The sequence below is a fragment of the Xenopus tropicalis genome, chromosome 1 (genome assembly GCF_000004195.4).
Source record: "Xenopus tropicalis strain Nigerian chromosome 1, UCB_Xtro_10.0, whole genome shotgun sequence".
Classification (NCBI taxonomy): Eukaryota; Metazoa; Chordata; class Amphibia; order Anura; family Pipidae; genus Xenopus; species Xenopus tropicalis.
In genome coordinates, this window is record NC_030677.2 from 76,487,799 (window position 1) to 76,514,027 (window position 26,229).

The 26,229-nt window shown below is 38.1% G+C and overlaps 1 protein-coding gene across 16 annotated transcripts in view; it reads right to left on the reverse strand.

The window, feature by feature from the left end:
- Positions 1 to 26,229, reverse strand: part of pdlim5 (PDZ and LIM domain 5) — a 130,040-nt gene that overhangs the window by 91,878 nt on the left and 11,933 nt on the right. For 15 of the 16 annotated variants that reach the window (XM_018092971.2, XM_031899670.1, XM_012961674.3 and 12 more), the window contains exon 2: positions 19,602 to 19,727. In XM_018092971.2, coding sequence (XP_017948460.2) covers positions 19,602 to 19,697 — 96 coding nt within the window. In that variant the 5' untranslated portion in view covers positions 19,698 to 19,727. 16 annotated transcript variants of the gene reach the window in all.

A 26,229-nucleotide genomic window follows, 5' to 3' on the forward strand; every position in this document is an offset into this window, starting at 1 on the left:
AAGCAAATAATTCTAATTTTTAAAAATGATTTCTTTCTTTCTCTGTAATAATAAAACAGTACCTTGTACTTGATCCTAACTAAGATATAATTAATCCTTATTGGAGGCAAAACAAGCCTATTGGGTTCATTCAATATTTTACTTATTTTTAGTAGACTTAAGTTATGAATCCACATTACGGAAAGATCCCTTATCTGGAAAACCCCAGGTCCCGAGCATTCTGGTCCCATACCTGTACCTGTATTGCAGCAGCAAGGATTTAAAAGCAAATTGATTCATTATCACATTGTATAATTTAATTGCATTAAAAAATAATACAAAATAAAGCTGCAATCCCATACGATGTGATGCAGTTTTATAAACAGTGGGAATGTAAGGTGGATTAAAGAGAAATCAGTCATTTGTATGGTTGTATTCATAAATACCAGAAAACATTTATTCTGTGCTATAATAGGCAGGAGTCCAGAATGTGCTCTTTGGCAAGCTAGCCCAAGAATGTATGTTGGATCTGAATGAGAATAGGTTCATTTGTATGGAGAAACAGAATATACTACCCTAGAAGTTTCCAGCTGTTTGCAATTTCAAAGGACATTCCAAGTTCCTAAATTATGTCAGAGCCAAATCTTGTCCTTATTAAGGTTTTATGACCATAATGCAATTCTCTGAGCAACCTCTCATACTAAAAACTGGATTTTTCTAAATGTCAAATTATGTTTTGCTACACAAAGATGTAAAGAAACACCACATCACATTTAATTAATTAATTTTCCATTAACTTTCTCTTTAATTAAGAAAGTCTAGTGTATTTCACAGAACATGATTGCACAGATTTCACAGGGCTAGCACAGTTTGCCTCTGTGTAGCATAGAATTGGCCTGTGAAACCTCTGGCTCAGGGGCTGGGAATGGCTTTTCAAGAGTTTTTTATGCCACACCCCTGCACACCTAAGTCCTTTATGTAAGACATCATTGTTTAAAATAATTTGGCCTCAAAACACATTAAACATGGCATAGAATATCTTGGACAGCACTGACATAAGAAAATATGCAAAGGACATGCATGAGGTGTGTGTGACTACTCAGATCGGCATGTGGTTGGTACCCATATGTCAAAGTTTTTTTCTTTCAAATTTTAGGGCAATGGCCCGCAGGGAGATTAGTCCCCCACAGTTAAGGCTGATGTCCAACAGGGTGGTTCAGTCGCCCGCAATAGATCTCTGCTTTTGTGTCGTTAGTGGAAAGGCCATCGCATTTTTTCAGTATTCCAAAGTTGCACAAAGATTCCTCCTGCAGGCAACTTCGCACAACTTTGGAAAACCAAATCAATGTGAAGGACTTTCCTATTATTGCCCGTGGAAAGGCATTTCAAAGCAGTTAGTCGCCCCTGATAGATCTCTGCTATCACGGGTGACTAACCTCTCCAAAATGCCTTTCCACTGGCAACTGCACCATGGGACATCAGCCTAAATCTCTGCTACTGCGGGAAACTTATGTCTCCAAAGCGATTTTTCAAAAACAACGAAGGGAATCACTGGTGAAAAGGCCTAAGCACGATGCGGTTTTCCGTAATCGCATGAAGTTGCCTGCAAGAGGAAACTTCAAACAACTTCAGGAAAACTGAAGTGATGCATAGGCCTTTCCCCCAGGGATTGGAAATTAGCCTTATCTATGCTATTACATTAAAAACATTTTTATTATTTATTGCTGCAGTTTTCTCTCATAATACTTCAGCAACAAAATGCCTGTGTGTGACATGATCACTTCTAGAGAGCAAGGAAATATCAACCTGCAGTACCCGTATTTTATATTTCAATTTATATTAACTGCAACTACATTATTACATGACACTGATCCACTGGCAGCTACCCAGTCTGAACAGTATGCAGCTCTTCATGTTATTTTTTTGGCAAGAACCTTAGAACCTAAACTAGGTAACAACTGAAATCAGATATATACAGATATATATTTTATTTTACCACTATTTGTAATTGCCACAATTATCTCCTTAAAAAAAAAATAAAAGAGGGTGCTTGCGTGGAACAACACTGATAGTGCTGAACACATATACACAAAAGAACAGCTGTGCAGACGACACATAGCTAAAATGCTAGGCAACAAAAATAATAAACAGAAAACATGTCTATTTGGCATTCTGTTACACCCTTGCCTCAAGGTGCATTATCTCATAATAGTTCACTTTAAGTTTCTCTCTGGACTGGGGAAGATTTTCAGTCTTAATTTATAAACAATAACCACCATTATATGTACAAGAAGGAGGGAAAAAAGAATGCCTAAGAAATGCTTTAGTGTAGTTAATTTCTAAAATGCTGATCATTTAGTACTGTTTCACAGCTAAGGTTTAAATACATTAGAACAGTATTTCTGTGATATAAAATTAAAAACCTTCCAACATATCTAATACCTTTTACTGGCAGCTCCATGACATTAATGTTAGGGGAAAATATACATAAGGGACCATGCAGGCATTGGGTTGCAGTCATAAATGGGCTCCAATACCATATTGTAGGTTGTTTTTCGGTCGGACCATGTCAAGCTGGTTTGGATTGAGTTTGGGACACAGAAGTGGTGGAGTTATCTTGTCTGCTCTGTTTATACCTCCCAATTGTTCGAATTTTCGCAGGACAGTCCCAATTTTAACAGCTCAGCTCAAAGACCTGGATCCTTATTGAAAAGTCCCTCACTTCCCTTGGACCTCCAGCACTGAATGCCAAAAACTTAATTAGATAAGTAAGCTTTTGGCAGAGAGCCCAGAATATTCAACACCTGCACTTAGATACAACTGTAACCAATAGGATTAAGGGCTCCCGGAGGAACTGAGACTTGCATCTTATAGGGCAATTTCAACTTCATTAGCAAAATTGTAATAATACATAAAACAAGACTCCAAAAGCCCCAGAAATGTGTTCAAACCTTACATAACCTGCCAAATTTTGTAAAATGGGAGTGGTATTTAGGGGATGTGGTCACAAAAATGGGCATGGTCAAAACATTATACGTAGCATTTCTTTTTGTCCCTCTTTATGTGGTGTTACGTCAGTTTGGGCTGTGTCCATGACACATGCTGCTAACTTTCAGTGCATTGGCTGCCTTAAACACATGTGGGTCGAGCCCAGGAAGCAAGAAAATAGCTCAGGTAATTGGTAAAATTGTAGGTTCAGGTTGCAGGTCCAGGCTTTAGAAATGTAACTCATTCAGGGTTCAGGAACAGTATCTTTATTAGGCTTTTCGTGTGCTGGGTCTTTCACATGATTTTTTTAATACCCTGTACTTTTCTTCATCCTTCAGGTCCACCAGCTCAAGCCACAAGTGTAGAACCTACATAGAAAGCTCTTGGGGCTGGCATATGCATTGCACACAAGATAAATTTCCTCCCTTCCTTTCGGTACTAGCACTAATACATATGAGCAGGAGCTACTACATTAAATAGCCTGCACTGTTCTTCCTGCACTTGCTTGAGTATTCTCTGACAGATTCCTTCCACATTTCAAAATACATACAAGTAGAATAAAAGGCTGACAGACTGTCCATAGTGCATGAATGGGATAGGGATTTTATACAGTAAGCACCTCTGGGGCAAGGACTGGTGTGAACAATCTGTGTAAAGCTGCGTGAACTCTGGTCAAGTTTATATAAAACGGTAATAATGCCTATAATGGTAATGAAACATCATAAAAATAAACAAACTCCGCAAAACCACACCACACAGGACTTGAAGAAAATACATTTTCCATAGGTCCTTTATTTGGAAGGTAGTAAAGCTTTTTCCATATTATTGAGGTTATTGCCTTTTGAGGCAGTGGGCTTCTATGGTAATTTAGAAAAAAAAGTATGTTAAAGCACATATATTGTACTGAAGAAGCACATTTTTTCACGGTAAGAGGTTACTGAAAATTTATCCATAGGATTTCAGTTCTAAGCTGAAACCATCTATCAAATATCTTATTTTTGTTCCAGCTATATGTCAGACATGCACGTCTGTTTGTGGCATTAAGCTATAATTTTAGTTAAACGGTCACCATGGAACCATTTATGGCTCAGTGATGAGTAAAACATCTGAAAGGTATTTTACACAGACAGGCAACTTGAGCCTTAAGCCTTTGTTATCAATATTCATCAAAAACACTCTTAAGGGCACATCTGAATCACTAACATGCAAAAATAAATAACAGTTGTGTGAAGGGAAAACAAGCTGTAACTGCCTTTGAAAAACCACATGAAGAGTAGCAATGACAGAATTCAAAGTTCTCCTTTTACTAGATTCTTAAGGTATTTAGCGCTGATTCACTACTGCGCTATAAAGACAGTTATTATATACTGCAGAGTCATAGGAGAAAAATCTTGTGCTGTTGCATGACAAGATCAGATAAAATCTGACCCACAAAATCAATGGCAAATTGCACATATTAGGCATGCACCGAATTCACTTTTTTCAATTCGGCCGAACCCAGATTCCTTTGTAAAAGAATAAAATATGAAGCCTAATTAGCATATGCTTATTAGGATACATAACATTTTTAACTTACGTGTCTACATGAGAAAAAGTCACATGATATTTAGGATTCGGTAAAGCCAGAAGTGTGAATTAGGGCAAATCCGAATCCTGATGAAAAAGTCAGAATCTTGGCTGAATCCGAACCGAATCCTGGATTCGGTGCATCCCTAGCACACACACATCAATAAATATTATGTTTGAAAATATTCAGTGATTTTTGGAATATAACTAATAATTATAAAAGTGATAGCATCAGCCAGGACAATGGCCCCCAAATGTAACAAAAGGCACTAAGTTTGCCCAGAAGCAGAAACCCATATCAACCAATTAAATGTTTACTTTCAAACAAGTGACCAGAAAATTGGATGCCATTGGTTACTGCTCCTGGGCAAACGTAGTTCATTTCATAACATAACCCCTAAAATGTTTTATAACCAATTTCAGGGACTATCATAACATTTTGTGATTTCAGAGTTAGATACTAGTAAAAACCATGCTCAGTTACTGACATATATTGTGGGTGGTACAGAGGAAACTGTACAAAAATATCACCAGCACTATTTACTTTCAAGAGAGGGGGATATACATACATACTATTTGTTTTTAAGTTTCACAGAGGTAATGCAGGAAAAAATATAAATGCCTTTGGAGTTATTATTCCATAAATTGTAAAATTACAGTTTTAAGTCTATTTATACAAAATCAAATAAACTGGTTTTGAATAAGATCAGTCATTTGAGAGATTATGCAAACAAGCAACTTCACTGCAATTTAAGCGAATCAAGAATGTATAAACATTACTTTTTTTATGGAGGGGTTCTTCGTATTCGTATTAGCTTCATGCAAACTGCAAGTAGAGGTGTTTAATATGTGAAAAGAGACATATGAAAGATAGAAGAAGATATCTGAATAATTACTATAGTGTTTAGCAAATTGCCTACAAGCATGTCTGTGTAATCTTTCAACCCCCCATGTCCTTAGAGCAGGCAGCTCCCTGTTCATCATATGGGGACTCCAACCTACTACCTTAGCCTTCTCTAATAAGGAGTGTTTTCAAAAGCTGTATTCAATAGTCACATCACTGATACCTGCAACTGATTATAAGAAAGTCTCAGTGTAAGTGACTGACTCTGTTTAGTCTCAGTTGTTGATTGAAGGGAAAGCACGGAAAAGCTGTTCCACCAAAGATTCATGTCTATAGGTGGCCCCTACAGCTGCAAATGTGACAAAAGGGATTTAACCTTCAAACCCAGATGTTAATGTATTCCACACTCAGATGATTTGCTCAGGTTCAGTCGGTTATAATTCTGCTTCCTAAGAAGATGTTCTACGTTAAAGAGAGATTATTACTGATTACTTTTAAAACAATGCATCTTCACAACTTAACTAGTGATGTGCAGACCGGCCCGATACCGTGGGTTGGGTGTGTTCCGGTTTAGCTTTTCCACCCACCCTCCCCACCCGTGAACCTAACACTGTCGGCTTCCTCTTCCAGCTTGTCAAGTTATAGATGCGCGCCCAACACGCCCACCCCTTTTGTGACATCAATGTGGGGCGGATCGAGTTTTTCCTCGACCTCGCGCATCACTAGACTGCACAAATCTGAGCAATTTTAACAACCTTAACAATTTTGGTTTCTTAAAGTGATACTGACATAAAAAACTACTTTTTAAAAAAAAGTTACCTATAGGTCATGTTGATCACTTTTCGCTAATATGGCTGCTTTTGTAAGTAATTGTTACTGGAAGTCCCTAAACCAGACTGTTTTGCCAACCTGACTGTCCCTTCTCAGCCTGTCAGTTTTAGCTTCTAATGCTAACGGCCTACTGCTGCACAAATATGGCAGCCCCCTCATAGAGGAACATTGGGGATCAGATAGGGCAAATACTTTTGTGGCAAAATTATAAATAGCATGGAAAGTCATTATTATTGTAGATATAAAAAATGTTTCATTTCTGGTGTCAGTATCTCTTTAAGAATTGGAGACCAAAGCTGAACTGCATATTATAAATGGAGCCTTAAAAGTGTTTTCAGCTTCAAACCCAGTGGGTGAGCTGTAGCCTATAAGATAAACCCATGTAAATTGGATTTTTTTTAAGAGTTTGGAATTCATTCCCAGAATTCCTTTTGTTTGCTTTTGTCTGTATGAGGCAGTCTCCTCAACCTTATTTATTTGTTTGTAGAACCACATGGTGACTCTACCTAAGCTGATCAGAAAACCCTGCACTACACTGATGAGCCTCAAAAAGGCAAAACCGGTCTGTAGTTGGGAATCTGATCAGCTATTGTCCTGGTTTCAGCTTCAAACCCAGTGGGTGAGCTGTAGCCTATAGGATAAACCCATGTAAATGGGATTTTTTTTAAGAGTTTGGAATTCATTCCCAGAATTCCTTTTGTTTGTAAAAAGAGAGAATGATACCCCCACTTATACAGAACAATATCTTGCTGCTCCTTTCTGCTGCTGACTTGCATTGCTTGCTACAGCTAAGTTTATCCTCCACAATTATCCCTTGGTCATTCTCAAGGATTTGTCTAAACTAAATACCATTAAGGGCTATATTTTTTGTATTCCAAATGCTTAACCTTGCATTTATCAACACTGAATCGCACGTGCCCTACCTACCAGTTTGCTCAGATCTCGCTGCAATAAAGCCACATCCTGGATGGAATTCATCCACCTGACTAGTTTTGTGTCATTAACAAACACAGACAGATTACTATGCCTTCAACAGAACGTGAAGCCAGTTTTACTTTAAAAGGAGCTGATCCAGTCCACTGAGAAGCCCCAGATAATGAGCTGTTTAGAGTGACGATACACAGGAAGATTTATCACCCGGGTAAAATCTGGGCTTCTGCAGATGACAAATTTCCCTGTGAATTGCCAGTGGCAAAACATACAAGGTGACTTTAGAAAATTAAGCACAGCATATGCTTTGCCACCAGCGATGTATTTTATCATCAGAGGGTAAGCATTCAGGGTGGTTTGTTGTCTGCGGTAGCCCAGATTTAATCATGGGCAACAAAACTCCCCATGTGCCATCACTTTATGGGCTGCTGCTTAGAGAAAGGAGAGATTTGCTTGTTTAACGGTAGATAGTAGGGTTAAGGTCAGTGAAAATTATATATATATATATATATATATATATATATATATATATATATATATATATATATATACACACACACACACACACACACACACACACACACATACATACATATATATATATATATATATACATATATATAATTTATGAAGTAATAACAAGTCCTATTTATTTGAACATTTTTAGCAAAGGTATTTTTAGATGCATACTGTCCCTTTAAAAGCAGTAATTTCCCTGATGTTCTGACACTGAGATATGATGGACTGGTCATATTCAGGTAAATGCAGTAGTTTTATAAACAGGCCTCTCTAATCAAACTGGATGACTCACTGTAATTTAGATAACATTGCTGCTTTGTACACTACTTTGAACACTGCTCTTCAATTGCACTGAATGGTGTCTGTCTTGTAAATTGTTTGTTGCAGTGATTGTATAGCTGATTTTAATATGTCCTAAAATGTTATGATTTTGTCCCAATGTGTGTACTTGTAAATAGCTGAGATGACAATAAACCTGACTTGATTTGACTGCACAGATGAATCAATTTGGTTTAGCATGGTTTTCTGTCATAATCAAAGACCAATACTGGTACAGGAATGTGGTTATCTACCAACATACATTTGAATGTGCTTAATTTCCATAAGTGTGGCAAAAATGAACAATATTCAGCCTTTCTTGGGCAACTAACAGAAGCAGTGGATATGCTTACATAAACACCAGGGGGGTTGTATAAATAAGACTGCAGTTTTTTTTTTACTGTTGCAAGCTTGAAAATTATGTTGCATATGGTTTCTATAGTTGTCAGTTGCTTGATATAAATAGCTGCCCAAATTCTCCCTGTCGTTGATATCGATTGTAACCTTGGACAGACACTGAAATCTGAGAACATGCAAATATGAATTTCCAAATATAATTTAATTTGCTGCTTAAGATCTTGCAGGAGCATTTATTACTACTTTATTACTAGAATATGTTATCAATGAAGAAGAAGAATCCCACACAAACATTATAAAAGGCAGTGCAAATTTGGTTCGGATTTCCTTTCCGCCAGCACTGGGCTCAACTTTTAACATTATGAATGCAAATTCTCTAGGGGTGTCAAACTCAATCACATAAGGGGGCTGAAATCTAAAGCACAGGCTAAATCGCGGCCCAAATTTTTTATTGATACTTAGGGGGAGATTCACTAAGACCCGAATGCTCAGAGCGTTCATACGAACGCTCCGAGCGTATTGTTACCGTTTTTTTTCGTGGCCACGCAAAAAATTCGGAAAGGCTCTGCCGCTGTTTACAACGGTCAGTATGAAAATTTTGTGACTTTCGGATCGCCAATACAATATTATCGCGAGTAATACGATTTTTTCGTAAGCATTTTCGGGATATTTGCGATCTTCAGAAATTTTCGTTTCCAATCCGAATTTTTCCCATTCATGATTCGTATTCGTGGATTAGTAAATCTGCCCCTTAGTCTTAGTTAGTGTGAGCAGAATGGGGCCACTGACCTTGTTGAGTTGGAGGCCTGTATCCCTGAGTCTGGAGACATTGCTACTGTGGGAGACTCCAAATTTGTGAGGTTGCTACTGCCAGCAGGTGCAGGGACTTTGGCACAGTTGTGCCTAGTGCTGGGTGCCACGGCTAGAGGCACAAGGACAAGCCAGGACCAGATGGGAGCCTGTGGGAGCTGTGGGAAAGGACTGGATAAGAGACTGGCCAGCCTAGGCCACGGCAGAGGCTTATTATGTGGCCCGTGTTGACTGTGCAGCTGACTGACCAATTGCCCGACTATGCTGTGACCGTGTGTCACCGTGCAGACCAATTGCCAGACTGCAGCACTCCAGCCAGTGGCACTGTGACTGTGCCCAACTGAGCAGCATGACCAATTGGCAGACTGCACCGCTCCAGGCACTCCAAGTGGAGTGCATGGTTCTTTTTGTCATTCTGCACCACGCACCCTGCAGGGCAGAACAAAAGTGGCTGTTTGGTCAGGCACTCTCAGCGCCATGGGGACTGGATCGGTGCAGTCAGGAAATTAACCATGCTGCACACAGGCCACATAAACAGCCAGGTGGGCTCTGAGTTTGACATATGTGCTCCACAACAATTTTGTATAACATGGCACTGGATAATATAAGAACTCTTGCAGAGAATAATTTCTAAAACAGAAGATGAATTCAACATAAAATTCCACCCTATAGAGTTAATCTTTAAAGCACAACTATTTATCTTTCAGTATAAGGCATTGCTTTCATACCATTCAGCAACACTGCATCACCTCTGATGAGGCGTTGACAGACAGACACCTGGCCTCTCACTGCAAAACCTTCATACCAGAAGGACACCCTACAAGTAAAAATAGAGTAGGAAGAGATATGCCATGCTAAAGCCTGCTGTATTACAAGGTAAGCTGCAGACTGATCAGGTTACCCTTGTCATCACATAGCACTATGCCATCACCAATAATGTAAATAAATACATGATTTACACCCATTACTTAGTACAGATGACACATACAGAAAAATTTCTCAAACCAACCCAACACAGCATACAAAAAAACCCAATCTTAAGAATCTATTGACCGCAGTCTACAGCAAAGGCTGAATTAGTCATCTCACTGTACCAAAGAAATCTGTAACCTGTCTGCACATGTCTTCTGAGAAAGTTACATTTATATAGTGTATAAAACAGTCCTGATTTAAAATGTGTTGAATCAAAACAACACATTCAATATGAGGATGATATACTCACATGCACATTATTTTCTCCTTTAAGGACTGGAGCCCAAAACTGCATTGCATACTCAAGGTGTCAATTGACGTCAATGTGTTTTGTACATTTTTGCCATTCTGCAGGTTTTTTTGTCGAAGCAAAACAAGGTCCAATTTCTCATCACTACTGAGAGTGCTAAAATCTTTCAGTTAATGTTAAGAAATCTACTTCACTTTTTGATTACATACTTTACCCTAAACTGGAAACAAGTCCTATTAAAGTATTGCTAGACAAGGAACTAGCTACTTTTCTAAATCTCATTCAGATCAAGTTTGATATGTATTCCCATACCTTACTACTGTAAGGCCTAAGAATCTGACAATGGTTAAAAAACAATTTGAATCGTGTTTCTTCTCTTTTCATTTCTGGGCTTAAGTGGTTTTGAATGTCTGCACATATCTGCAAATGAAAATGTTGAATGAAAATGCTATAAAAACACTGTTAGTTTAATACTGCCATGCCCCAACAACAAAGCTTTTGGTAAACCAAAATACAGAGGGTTCCCTCATTTGTCATTATATTATGAATAGCCTTTAGTTCTAGAAAGGCTATAAGCATTAGCCTTCGGTATGATTTATTTGGCTTTAATCTACATCATACAGCAAAAGAGATGTTTTCTGTTATAAATATGAATATTTCTATTGATTATAGCTATTAAATGGAAAGGTGCACATTACAGTAATCACCAATTTACTTGCTTAGGGTCTCAGATTGCAATAGTTAAGGATTACTTAACAACTAAGCTATAGAACATCAGACCAGATGGTTAAGTAACATCTGGTTTTAAAATCATTTCAGTGTTTAATCAGTGTAATTAATGGCTATTGTCAAAACTTTGTAATTACCCAGGTTTTACGTTATTTCATTGGCTAAGCACGGGTGGAGCTATAAAAGCAACATAATGATACCTGTGGGTAAGGGCTCTGGCACACGGGGAGATTAGTCGCCCGCGGCAAAACTCCCTGTTCACGGGCGACTAATCTCCCCGAGTTGCCTACCCCTGCCATCCCACCGGCGAACATATAAGTCGCCGGCGGGATGGCAGACGCGGCGGCGCGATTTCGTGCAAATCACCAAAAAAGACTCGATTTCCTGAAATCGCCTCGCCGCGTCTGCCATCCCGCCGGGGCAAAAAAACCTGCCTAAAGCTTCCTCTATTGAAGCAGCAAACTGTTTAGAAGTCAGTTTGTTGGGTTAGACAAGCCATAGTAAATAGGAAGTGTGGCTGCCATCCCGCCGGGGCAAAAAAACCTGCCTAAAGCTTCCTCTATTGAAGCAGCAAACTGTTTAGAAGTCAGTTTGTTGGGTTAGACAAGCCATAGTAAATAGGAAGTGTGGCTGCACTTTGGTAGCACTGCTGCCTGAGTCACAGTTTATCTGAGAAGTATCAGCATTCTCCTCCAGCTGAAATATATTGGCAAAGAAATGTGCCCACTAGTCTTTAAAAGGGATATATATAGTAAATTTTTACAATGCACTAAACCATGTAAAATAATATAAAATAAAAGGAAGTGCTTTTATTTTAATACCTTTGGGTTCAAATATGTCCATAACTGCTTGAAAACTGTGCTCTACCCAGACCTTATGCCAGCTTCCGGTTTTGACTCAGTATGTGGCTCTGGGCCGCTGGCCCCATAGACTTCAATGACATAACCTCACCTACTTAAAGTGTAGTGAATATGCATAGGGTGGGCGGGGCTTGGCAATGTCACAGGCAGGCTCCTCTCCCCCCCTCCCTGGCAGCAGCACAAGCAGAGAGACACAGAAGGAGGGAGGGGTTTTCCCTGCTACTGTTGAGTAAAGCCTGTCAGTCAGTGCTGTGACCACTTCCTGTGGGAGACTAAAGCGACACTCCCATGTTTCATTTCACTCTGGCTTCTAACTGGAGAGGCTGTCTCTGCTGCTCTCATATAATGACAGTTTTCAAAACATCTTTCTTTCTGCATCATTTTACATTTTGAGGGAGGATGAATATTATAACTGAATATGAACTTTATATAAAATGTCTCCTTTGAGGTGTTAGGATGAAGACACACCAAGCTACTAGTAGCAGCTACTTTTTCATGGCTACTAAACTTCAGAGAATACCTTGCCATAGACACTACAGAGAACTGCCTTTGCTAAAACACCCGTAGAACCAGTTATCAGTAAATGATTACTGATAGTAGTAGCTCAATGTCTTCAATCTTACTGAATTGATTAATAATATTCACATCAGACTAAATACAGGTTAGGTTAAATATATTAAACTGCAGATCTGAAAAAGGAATGCGATTCCTTAAGTGTAAAGCTAAATTAAAGGGGAAGTCCATCTAAGCACAACTTGAGCTTTTTGAAAAGTAAACACAATTTCAAGCAACCTTGCAATATACATCAAGTAAAAAAATATGCAGCCTTTTCACAATTTTTAGAGAGGGCACATGGTGCATATATCTGCTTCTCTCAGAAGAGTGGAGAAGCGGATCCACTTGCCTACACTCCTCCATGTGGCTGCATTAAAAACTACCAAAACTGCCCCAGTGCAGGCACACAGAGGAGAACAGATAAAATAGCCTGAAAAATGCAAAAGCGGACGTTTTCCAGTCCGACCTCCACACCACTCACACTCGGGCAGTTGCCGTAGTCTTTAATGCCGGCACATGAAGGAACGTAGGCAAGCAATCCGCTTCTCGCAGAATAGCTGAAAAAGTAGATATACGCATCGTGTACTCTTAATGTAATAGTATAGTTTTAAACAGTTATCTAAGTTTGCACCCCTTTTTACCTGCTGATCTGGCCAACTTCTTTGAGACTCAAAAAAAAAAATGCAATAGTATTCAACTGTCCTTAGCCTGCCTTCAGCCTGCATACTCCAAATCCCACAATTCCCTGCACACATGATGTCAATAAGGACAAGTAACATCACAGGGCAATGTATTGTGGGTTATGTAGTTCCTGTATGCTGTCTGTAACCTGTAAAGAAGTTGTTACAATTTGTAACATCAACATTTTAGTACCTCCTCCCCTGCCAGGATTTCAAATGATGTAGAAAGAAAAGAACTGTTTTCAGCTGGATTTGAGCATATATAACAGCAAGTATATTAGGGGTTTCTGTGTTGTGTGTTGGGAAGCTGCAGTTCCCTCTTAACACCTTTGAATGTAAATGGCACTGTAGTGTTAACACGCATTACTTCTAGAGGCCTACGAATCAGTACCCGTTTATAGATAAGAACATGGTTAACTCGCAACTGGGAACAGATCCCAAATAATGAAAGGAAAAGGAAATTAATGATCAGTATTGCCCTTCCTCTGCTGCAAATAAAGATGTTTAAGAATTCTAGGAAAGCCAATGTTAATAGCTTCCTGCCAACAATGTGAACTCTTGAGCACTTCCCAAGACTTCAAAGATATGCACATCATTTATAATTATATAACAAGAATAACTGCCCCTTCAGTACATTTCCCTTTACTGGCATTTAAATTAATTGGGCATTAAAAGACAAATACTTTTTAAAGCATATAGAACCTTCAATGACAGACTGTTGGATACAATGCTATTTATCTTGCTAAAAAGGGTTGAATTCTTATAATATGTATATGTATATATAAATGTTAACTATTGAAAAAACCCCACTAAAATTGGACTTTATGTAACATAGTAAATGCCTTCTTCAAGACCCTATGATTGATAGCTTTTATATAAAAAATATAATTTAGCATTGCTATTCATTAACTATGTAACTTTTAGAAACTTTCTGGAAAACAATAAATAATCGTATGTTTATAAACAGCAATCAGCTTTCCATGCCATCTTTCGGTCCACCATTTCAAAACTTTTTAAACAGATATCCAAACCACTTACCACTGACAGTTTCCTTCTGTCTCAGTGTGAGAGAGATTATAACGACCATGAAATACAAGGAAATATATGTTGTTGCATATAATATGGTCTATTAATTTCTCAAAGTGGGTCTTTTTAGGATAAGTCTTTTAACAGTTTCAAGATTTATTTATAAAGCATCTGTATGTTTATATTGCACTGCTGTTTCTGATTCCTGAAACAATGTAACAAAAGCCCTTTACCTGATTAACAGACCTGTAGGAGAACTGAATTTAGTAACTTTGTTTAGAACAGGAGAATAGAAATTAATACAGATACTGATTTGTGCTGATTTTTTTCTGGCTATACATGCCCAGATTTGGTCAAAATGTTTGGATGATTTTGACCATACTGGTCAATAATCTCGGTGTGTGTGTGTGGCTGGACAATAGGCCATTTAGACTGATATTCCTGAGATCCAAAGTCACTGAAGCAGTGTGCTCTTCTTACCAAATAAATCTGGTGAGGTCAGCACAGCAGCCTGTAGCAGTTTTGCTTAAAAAAGAAGTTGAATATTGAATATTTTTAAAATGTTTGATACAATTTACAATAATTGTAAAATTTGCATAATAAACAGCAAATATTATTTAAAGGGCTTTCCCCTTTAATCAGTTTGTAAAATTCCTGACTTACGAAATGTTATTTCTTCTTGATTTTGTTTTATTAAAATGAATGCTATTGATTCATGGTTTCTCAGACTACATGCAGCTGGGAGGTACTGTATCTTACCATGGCATCTTTTTATGACACTATATTTTTGATCTTTAAACCCACCAGTCGCCAAAGAATGTTTGTGGCTGTTAAGTGAATCAAGCCCTACATGTCATTAAGTCATTGACACTTTAAGAAACACTATTACTTTTTAATTTAAATTACAGTTTAAGCGCTATTCTTCTATTACAATAAACAAAGTATTAGGAATTCAAAAAGCTACAACAGTATTAGTAATTATGGTAAAGGGCTGACTGAGTAAGCAAAAGATGATGATTGTTGTGTGTGACTTAAATTTCATTTGTAAGCACTTTTCCTTGGTCTTTGGTGTAATGGAAGCCCTACACAAGTTTACATTTCTGATGTAAATATTTATATGTGATATACTCAAAATCCATGAATAATCTGATTAGTGATGTATATTGTTTTGTATGACTCATTGAATGTTGTGGATAATAAAGAATAATATAAACTGTGCAGCAAACATGAAATAACACTTCTGTTGTTTTGATTACAAAGTTTCTTCGAGTGCTTGTCATTTGCTTATGTGTTGCATTGATCTATGCCTTCCTGCTAAGAATGGTGCACATAGGCGCCATGATTACTGAGACTTCTCATACATCATGACAAGCACTCTGGACAAATGCAGTCAAGTAATCCTATCAAGGCACAGTAGATTCGATTGGGAGCAGGGTTTGGCTTTTAAAGAAACAGTTAACAGAGACAGGTAAAAACTAAGTAAGCTTTATCAGAAAGGTCTATGTAAATACAACCATAAGCACTCACAGAAATGCTGCACTGACTTCTTTGTCAAAAGATTTGTTGTGTCTGTAATTCGTGTGCCGGAGACAGGCAGCTCTCTGTTCTCTCCCCTCTCCTGCTCCCCCCTCCCTCAAGAATGCTAAGAACTCACCCCCCCCTTAGGAATGTGGGGGGGGGGGTGACAAATGGGACAAATTCGGATTGGATACGATAATTTCTGAAGATCGCAAATATCACAAAAATGCCATGAAAAAATCAGAATAGCTACGATAATATCATATTGGCGATCTGAAATTTTCGTACCGAACGATTGTAAACAGCGGGAAAACCTTTCCGACTTTGATCTTTCTGAGCATGATTTTGGAAGCCTCCCATAGGAATCAATGGCACTCTGCAGCTCCAACCTGGCCCAAGGAAAGTCACGATAACGAAGCTTGAATGAATCCAAAACTTTTGTACTCTGCGCAACAATACGATTTTGACGCACAAATTTTGTCGCAAAGTACGAAAAAGTCACGCAAAAAAGTTGCAGAAAATACGCATGGAGCGTTCGTGGATTAGTAAATCTCCCCCATAGTCTTACAAACTGAGCATGTACACTTGGGGGTATATTTTTTATGCTGTGTAAAAAGTGGAGTAGGCACTATTGAGAGAACTGAAGGTATGCCTGCAGCTTGGGATTAACTCTTTATTAGCCTTTCCTTCTCCTTTAAAATCACTTAAGAGCTATCCCATGGCAAATGATTAGAACTGATGACAAGGAATTAAATCAGCTATCTGAATGCCATACCTGACAAAAATATATTTTGTAAAGGAAGGTTATTATCACTGGGGGTGCCAAAGGAATTCCAGCAGTGATTAAAATTGCTAGAATACTTCTTTAGGAACACATTTTGGCAATCTTCTTCCACTTCATAGATCTTCTCTTTTGTCCCAGGCCAGGGTAGCACGAGCAGTAAAGTGAAAAGTGGTTCATTTTTCACTCTACTGAACACCAAGACCAAAACATAGAAGATGGCAGTGTGGCATCCAGTAAGTAGCCTCATGGTAAACAGGAGCACTGGCCCGGGGTACTAGGTAAGCTATTATAATAAATGAGGGGTGCCTAACTTTTAAGCACCCACTAGTAATTTAACAAAAACAGGCTTTGCATTTAACTACATAAAAAAAATGTCTACAGTGTGGTCTAATGTGAATTATTAAAGCTATAATTTAACATGCCATAGCAGCAAGCCCTTTGAATGTTTAAAGCAGCCAAAACAAATCTAATACGATTTATTCTGGCTTGGAGAGGTTTCCTTTTTGAATCCTGTTATTGTATCATTTAGATAATTTAGATGATTTAATCTGGTGACTAGAGAGTATAGATGACATTAAAAGATCAGCTTTCACGTCACTTGCAGGTCTGTTTTTATCTTCTACTATTGCCCCCAAGTCCATAGTTATTAATAAATACTATTCAGTCGATCCAAACATCAAACCCTCAAAGTCATGAGACTGTTAAAGGATGAAATACAGTTCATAGCTTTTCAGACTAATTATTACAAAGGTTACATTTTTTTGTGCCTTCTGCCACTGGTTTCTATTCTGAACCAGCTTTAGTTTATCATCCTTCCTGTTACTGTGCAGGTTCCCACTGATTTCCTCTCCTTCCTACACCCACTGTGTCTGCACATGAAAAATCCAGCCCTTAGCCCTCATGGGAGCCAGATTATGACAAACTAAACAAGCCTATGAGACTACACGAATAAGAAAACATTTCTCAGATGCATTATTATACAGCCTGTTAACCCATTAAGCCTCAGGATCCATCCTGAAAATAATGAAATATGCTATCCAGTGTGCCACTGGAAATCTAAAAGGGGCAAGCAGCAGTTACCAGATGAGGAAATATAGTACTAAAACAGTAGAGAAACAGAAAATAAAAGTAATGGAGAAGGTGAGCCCAATCAGTTAGAAACTTAACTAGGTGGTAACAGCCTTAATGGCCCAGAGGGTTGATGGTAGGATCCCCAAATCGCTGCATGTGTCAAGTATACAACTTGCTTAGGGAGGGAATTGTTCACTAACTTCTTCCAAAAACCTAAAGAGGGGAGCTACTGACTTCCACTGGAATGGTATTGCTTTTTGATTTAATTTTTTATCATAGAGAATTACATTTCCAGTCTATTTAATCTAGTAATCTTACTCTATCAAATGGCTACCTGTATTCATCCTAATGCAAGGATTTTTTTTTATGGGTGAACTGATGTTTTTAACAGAGGAAACTACAGAATATATAATAATGTATAGTATAGCAGTCAGAGAAAGGAAAATACTCAAAGGCAGCATAATACAGAAAAATTATACAGAAGCCGAAAGTTCCAGTAAAGCCTCTTTCAAAGTAAATGCTAACAATACAATGCCATTCAACTAGGAATTTTTACTCACTGATAATAAAACTGGAATAGTGGCTATACAAGTTAACAGTAACCATAGCTACACTACATCTTTAGCACTTTTTTCCTGCAATTTTTAGGGCATGAGTTGCATAACTATATAACAACACAAGTTGAGTGACACACAAAATGTCGACATAAACTCTATCAACATTCATTTTTTTTAAGAAGTTACATAAATTCATTTTCATAAAGGTACTTAACAAAACTCATATTACATTTTTTGTATAACAAACCGAGGCTGCCAAATATCATCTTATTGCCCAGAACAAGTCCTACAGCTCAAATCTAATCCAATGCAATTGCCCATAATCAGCATTTGCTCCTCTCATCAGCACAGCAGCACTTCATCTTAACTGAAGATACCATGTATCTTGTACAGCAATTGACAGAGAGTACAGTGATAGAGCAAAGATTTTGTTCTGTCTGCTATCTCTTTTGCTGGGAATCTAAGGCAGCAGGTCAGACACAGCTCATAATGGAAATGTTGTTGACAAGACTATGCCAGGCTGTATTTTTAAAATTAACGTAGGAATCCATACTGCTATAAAGTGAAATTTTCAGCAAAGATATGATCATTTTTGAATAATTTAGGATTTTCAGCATGACCTCCAGCTAAATTCACTTATACTCAACCATAAGAACATAGTTCCTTTATGTATATAAATACCAAGAGGTAGGATGTCTGTATCTGTGACTAATTAAACCATGCAAGAAGTGTACAAAAAATTGGCCCAGATTATACATTTCTTGAAAATAAATGGATCATAGGGGCCCACATACAGTGGTGTTGGCTGAAAACTGCATACTCTGTTTCAACAAATTTTACTAAAACTACCTTTGATCAAACAAAGTAATTTAAATATACACTTTGTAAATCAGGGCCGTACTAATAGAAAAAAAGAGAAAAACTGTACATGTGCAAGCCAATTCATTATGCAGACTCCAAAAATGTTTGGCAGCTGTAAGCGCCTCTTTGTTTTTCAGATCAATAAAGAGCATTCTCTATTGTCCTCAGAACTGTAAATTATTATGTAAAGAACAAAGGTGCAGAGTTGCAACCACAGTATGACAGATAGGATGAAAATTACCTATTTTCTACAGAAACGCGAGATAGTAGCAAATATTGATGCTTGGCACATACATGAAGCATTTCATTTCTTGATGATCTGAGTTCTAAATTCAGCCATGATTTTTGTAGTTTACACAAAATAAATTGTTAAATGATCTACTGTATTATTTTTTTTTAATTTATAACAATTACATTTATAAACATATTTAGAACATTTGAAAATATATCTACTTATTTGCAGGGGTCAAATGGCAACTCTATTAATACCTAATACACTTATTTAACAGACAGGCACAAGGCTCTGTCTTTAAAAGCAAAGTAATGTCTGACGTACACTGCTATCAGAAAAAGAACTGGCATAGATAAATGCTTACCCGGGAGATCGTTAGAGGCATGTTGAAGTCTTTGCCTCCTTGCAGCCTGAAACCCCAGGGAGCTGGGCCAACCAGAGACACACTGTAGTTACTCATTCTGGCTGAGTGTTAAGCTTCAAGCTGAATCTGTAAATAAATTGATAGGAGAAACAAAATGACTCAAAGTTGAGTTACAGATAAACCTACTATATATCATATATACATTTTAAATATACAGATATGGGACATGTTTCCAGAATGCTCAGGAACTGAGGTTTTTCCAGAGAAGGGGTCTACCAGAAAAATTATTAACATTAATTACTTAAACCCAATAGGATTGTTTTTTTGTCTCTAATAAGGATTAATTATACAATTATACCTTGTAATAATACAAGGTATTGTTTTATTATTAGAGAAGAAAATGAAATCATTTCTTGAAATTATAATTATTTGCTTATAATTGAGTCTATGGAAGATGGTCTTCCTGTATTTTGTAACATTCTGGATAATAGATTTCCATTTTCCAGTATTTATATTACAAACTTTGGACAAGCTCAAAATAATGACACAGCAAACAACTAAAACATTTGAAGTGCAGTAATTGACTATGGTACTGTTCTTCTAAATATCTAAAAAGCTCTGTTACAAATGACTGCTGTAATATTGCAACTGAAAGTGTACAAAGAGTGATGTACAGTTCGCCAAAAAATAACACAAGAACACAAGTTTACTGGGGACACGGCCTTAAATGTCCAGATTTTTGCTGAAACTCTTGAGATATGTGTATTGTACATTCCACAATGGAGGTTACACTTGGATTGGTAAAGTCGACCACAAGACATTGCTTCTGGAGTAGACTGCACTATGTTGCCAGAGCTTTTTTTTTTTTTGGGGGGGGGGGCAGTATACATATAAACAATGTTAATATGCTGCAGATTGCAATGGTAGAAGGGTGGGTTCATATTGCTTCAGATTACCATCACAACATCACTAGGAAGGGCTTTCCACAGTTCATACCTTTGCACTTTTCAACACTGAACCTCATTTTCCATTTTGCTGCCCAGTTTTCCAATTTTGTCAAATGGATCTGCAAAGTGGCAATGTATGTTAGGCACGCCCATTTCATTTTTGACACGCATGCATGCCTTCTTTCGTCCGGCCCCGCGCGTGCAATCATTTTGGTGCAAAATTCAAATATTTCAAGCGCTTACTGCCCTGCATTCATTCATAGGTCTACTTCCTGAAAGTTCCTGCGTGCGTTCATTGTACTGTTTTGCTGTGTTCTGACACCTGCCTGTTCCTGACTATTCCTGTATTGCTGCCTGAACCGACCTTTGCCTGTTTTGACTATTCTTCTGGATCCATATTGTGTTGCCAAAAGCTCATGAACTGTACTTTTCTATAATTACCGCCTGCCCCAAGTAGGAGTTCATTTTCGCACAGACTAATGCGATATTTAGCGCGTCTATGTGTTTGTGAATCATGCGTTAGTATTATTTCGGCACGAGAATTAACGCAAAGTGTTGAAATGAACGCCTTGCAATCATACGTTATTTAGCGCATCCGATATGCGACTTAACACACACGATAATACTTTAGCGAACCACACGTTTTTTTTTTTCCGGCAATTTTAATGCAAAAAAAGCATGCGATAACGCTTATCGCACTTTAGTGAATCAACCCTAATGTCTCTAAGATGTCTTTAATAGGGGTATAAGGCATGTTTTCTAAAATGAAAAAAATTCAGAACATCCAAAGAACTCCCTATATAGTAAAAAAACAAGCCAGTAAATATTTCTTTTGTAAAACCACAGAAAGAAAACCTTCCCTTGGATAGGGTTATCTGTATGCTGCCAACATTTTTTAAATTCATAACTGTCATATTGTTTGAAACTCAACTTCAAAGTTGCGCCTTTTGTTTTTAGTAAGCATTATAGCACATCATTTTTCCCCACACTGCTGAAATCCCTCTCTAGGGTATAATATAAATCTGGACTTTCCAGCTAGAAGCCTCTAGTTACCTACAGTGCCCTTAACAAACAGCACATCAGGTTCAACTACAGTGAGGATTTTCACCCATTGGACCATTTAAGGGTTAATGGGTTGCATCTATTCCAAGAAGCAATTGCTCCTGACTTAAAAAAAGAAGACAGGCATCGAAAGGTCTTAGCATAACTTAAGGCTCATACTGTAACTGAGATAGAATGTTTTTGATTATGGCAAAAGTGCATGTGTTTCAAGAAAACAGGCACTCTGTCAATGTGTATACCAATTATTTATATAAGCCAAGTAAACCTAAATAATGCAGAATCTTTTAAAAGCAGTTTAGACAGTGATTTAGCTTCCTGGTCATAGGATATTTACTTTGAGACTAAGGTAAAGAACCCTGAAATTTTAATGGAAGGGAATTTAAGAATGTGCTATTTTAAATCAATGCATGCTTGACATCAACAGATTTGGAAAATGTGTCCATGTAAAGCAAAACACATGGTAACTTCTTAGACTGTAATAGATAGAGCTTTGCTTATCCTAAAATTGAAGTGAATTTCCTAAATTCTTCCTTTAACTTTCTTTTTGATAAACTTTGTTCATACCAGCTTGCATTTACTTGTTTGTGTCACAATAGGTTCCGCAAAAATCATTGAAAACACACGGTTAGGGATGATCAGGCATGGCCTCCTAGATTGAGAATATGGGGCATTTTAGCTATATTCTGACAATGACTTCCCATACTGTTCTTTTCAATTTTTGATGACCTGAACTTAAGTCAGTAGTTTAAAGATGTTTGCACACTGAATACAAAGACATTACATCTAAAAAGCTGACAATGTAATAACTACAGATGCCTATGTCAACATCACTTCCCGGAGGAAACTTCATGAAACAAAGCGCTGCGTATGCCTTCCCACAGGTAATTCACTTTATTGCCAGTGGCAAGGCATTTCAGGGTGATTAGCTGCCCACAGTAGCAGAGGTTTAACTGTGGGTGAGTAATCTCCCTGTGGACCATGGCCGTTACTCATCAGCTGTTAAAAAGCACCTGTGATTGGTTGCTATGAGCTATTACTTTAGACCAGGGGTCTCTGACCTTTTTTACCCGTGAGCAACATTTAAATGTAAAAAATGTTGAGAAACAACGCAGGCATGAAAAAATTTCCTAGGGAGTGACCAATAAGGGCTGTGATTGGTTATTCAATAGCCCAATGATGACTGGCAGACTACAGGAGGCTCTGCTTGACAGTACACATGGCCTTTATGCCTTCAAGTCGGAAATTCGAAAATGACACCCTGCTTTGAGGCCCTTGGGAGCAAAATCAGAGGGGTTGGTGAGCAACAAAGTACTCATGAGACACTGGTTGGTTATGATTGCTTTTGACTTAATATTTCATATGGCCCTAGTCTTTAACATTCTCACAATACACAAAGGTCAATTTGATCCCCATTTAATTTACCTGCCTGTATGTTTTTGAAAGGAGGGAAGATCCCAGATTACCCAGGGAAAAGTCATATCTGTTTTCTAATGATAGAATAATTATGTGGCTTTCTAAATATGCACTGGTTTATCCATCATATTACAGTATTAAAGTTGTAATGGAAAGTGTATTTTAACACTGCATTTTTTACAAAGTCTCATTAAGTTTTTAACAAAACAGTAATCATGATGCCTGCTGGGATGTCATGTATGTCAAGAAACTGTGGCATATTATGCTCCCTTTTAGAGCAAGTTTCATGTAATACATCGGCCTAGCAGCCAAGTCTTCCTGGAAATTATTTTTAAATGTTGGCAACTATACCCTCATACATACAAATCTCTTACAGCGTTGCCTGAACATACCTTCAGATAAAAGTCTCTCTGTCACGCCCAAGTGACACGGTCAAGAGGTTTCTGTTAAGGTAATCATTAGACTTTCCACTGGGTTTGGTCTATAACCACTCCTTTTCAGTGATTATATAAACCATGTAGAACAATGCAAAATAAGAGAGGTGTGCAAAACTCTTAAGCCACGTAGAGACAGAGCCTCTGTCTATGGACAAGCTTTAATGTTGCTTCCAAAGTTCTGCAATCTTTCGTAAATTCAAAATAGCTTTAGGATTTGTAGCTCATATGAAACTGGCATGATAATTTGAGGGCAAAGCCAAAAATAGTTTGAAACATAGTAATGTTGCTTAAAGGTTACTGTTTTGCAAAATAACAGAGCAGCATTATATTCATACTAAAAAAAAAAAAAATGAAGAACCTGAGATTGAATGATTATTTACTGAAAGTGTATGCAGTCTTAAACCATGTTTTTACTTGCAGCACAATCAGGACCGGTTGTTCTGTATTACTGTTGTCTGTGGAAAAAGTATAATGTTCATATTGCTAAGGACTTTAAAAAATTTTGGGGGGAAAAAATTAAAACCCCTTTGGCTATGGTGGTTGCCAAAAGAGTTCTTAAAACAGACTTACAAAATGAGGGCAGTACAAAGTTTCTCTTACTACTGAAAACCTGAATGGTTTGGTTTGAATTTTATAACTACATTCTGCTCATTCTCAAAAGCACACTACAAAATCAAACATTTTTTGCTCTTCACAAGTCCAATATAATCCAATCCACTACTAGTCACTATGGACAAGGGACACTCTCTCTCTCATTGGACAACCCCTAAATTCCTTATCTACTGCCATTCAAAAAAAAAAAAAAAAAAGTGTAGAATCACAGGCCAGTCCACTGGCACCTACTCCATCACCAATGTAGTGTGAGAGCACACAATAAGCACATTTTGGCATGAAAATTAGTACCTTCACATTTGCACATTTGAGTAAATTTAGAGCTAAGGTTGCCACCTGGAAAACATTTTACCAGCCTGGCTGTGTGCCCCAGTTGAATAATATCCCTATAACTATATCCATTTGAGGGATAGGACAAAATACAAGGGATGAGTTCAAGGATCAAACTATAAAAAGATATACAAAAAAAAGCCAGTGAGCCTCAAGCAGATTTCTACAGAACGTCCCTCCCCAGGAAACAAGCTAATATGATGCCCTATGAAGAGTCACTTGGAAACACTATTCCCGAATGTCCAAAAACTTTTCAAGAACATGGAAATCCCTGGCGGCTGTTGACTACTAAATACAGAGTGCAGTGCAAGTGATAGTAAGGGATTTATGACAGACTGTATGTGCCCTTGCTGATCACTTTGTTGCAAATCACAACTCAGTGCTAAGTGCCTAATGCATTTTGGATTTTTCATAGTACTGAAAACAAATAGTGGGGAAGAGACAGTTGTTGAGACAATTAAAATCAGTCTGCTCTAACCTAGAGATTCATAAATTACTCGGTTAAACAGATACCACTACTGAAAAGAAAAAGAAGGCTGTTATTAGCTTAGTCTCTAAACTGAGTAGCAGACTGACAGAATGCCAACTGCCTTCACTTCTGGTAGCTGCAGTGAAAATCCTTAAATACAAAACAGTTGCAGGTCCTGTTAAAACAGATTTAATCTTAAACTGAATAATTAAACTCTAATCCTGCTTATCAAGATTAAACAGATTGTTTTACAATGTCTCTCGACCAACTGGAAGCAGACTGTGCATCCCGTAAGTTTCCACTAGTTACTGGTTACTATAAGGGTGAAGACACATAGGGTTACTTAGTAGCAGCTACATGTCATTGCTACTTAACTCCAGAAAATACCCTGCAATAGACAATATGGAGATTTGCCTCTGCTAAAACACACTAGACAGTTATCAGTAAATTATCAGTAGCTGCTACTAGTAGCTCTGTTTGTCTTAACCCTTAAGCTAATGGCACACGGGTCTGGTTTTTCTGCCTTCCCCCCCCTTCTATGTGTGCAGCGACAGGCATGGGTTCAGCCTGCCAGCCTTCAGCAGGAAAATAAATACTTTTGCATTTTAGCACCAAAATCAGATGTGAATGCTAACAAATCAATCTCATGCTAGTTGGCACAGACACATACAGGTTGCAGCAGATCATGTTTTTGCCACTGGTGTAATTACATAAGCAAAGTACCAGTGTGCCCTTTGCTTTAACTCAAGCCCCTGAAGAGAATCTGGAACCTGCTGTTCAACTGACTGAGAGTTATAAATTTGTCTTATCTCTAAAACAAACAAATGGAGGGCAATCTTCATATTTTGCCTGTAAGCATCAACTTTTTGATACTGTATGACAGTGCTGTCCAACTTCGGTGATACCGAGGGCCGGAATTGTTCCGACCTATGTGGTGGAGGGCCGATAATGGAAGCCAGTTTTGACCACTCCCCTTTTTGAAACCACACCCACTTGAAATCACATAACAATACCCATATTAATGGTTGTAGTACAGCAAAAACCTGCCATACTCTGCCTTCCCTACCCTGCCTGCGTGTGCCATACTTTGACTGTGTGTGCCATTCTTGGCTGGTTTGTGCCATACTTGACCTGTGAGTGCCATACTCTGCTTGCCCTACCCTGCCTGTGTGTACCATACTCTGCTTGCCCTACCCTGTCTGTGTGTGCCAAACTCTGCTTGCCCTACCCTGCTTGTGTATGCCATACTCTGCCTAAACTATGCTGCCTGTGTGTGCCATACTCTGCCTGCCCTACCCTGCCTGTGTGTGTGTGCCATACTCTGCTTGCCCTACCCTGCCTGTGTGTGCCATACTCTG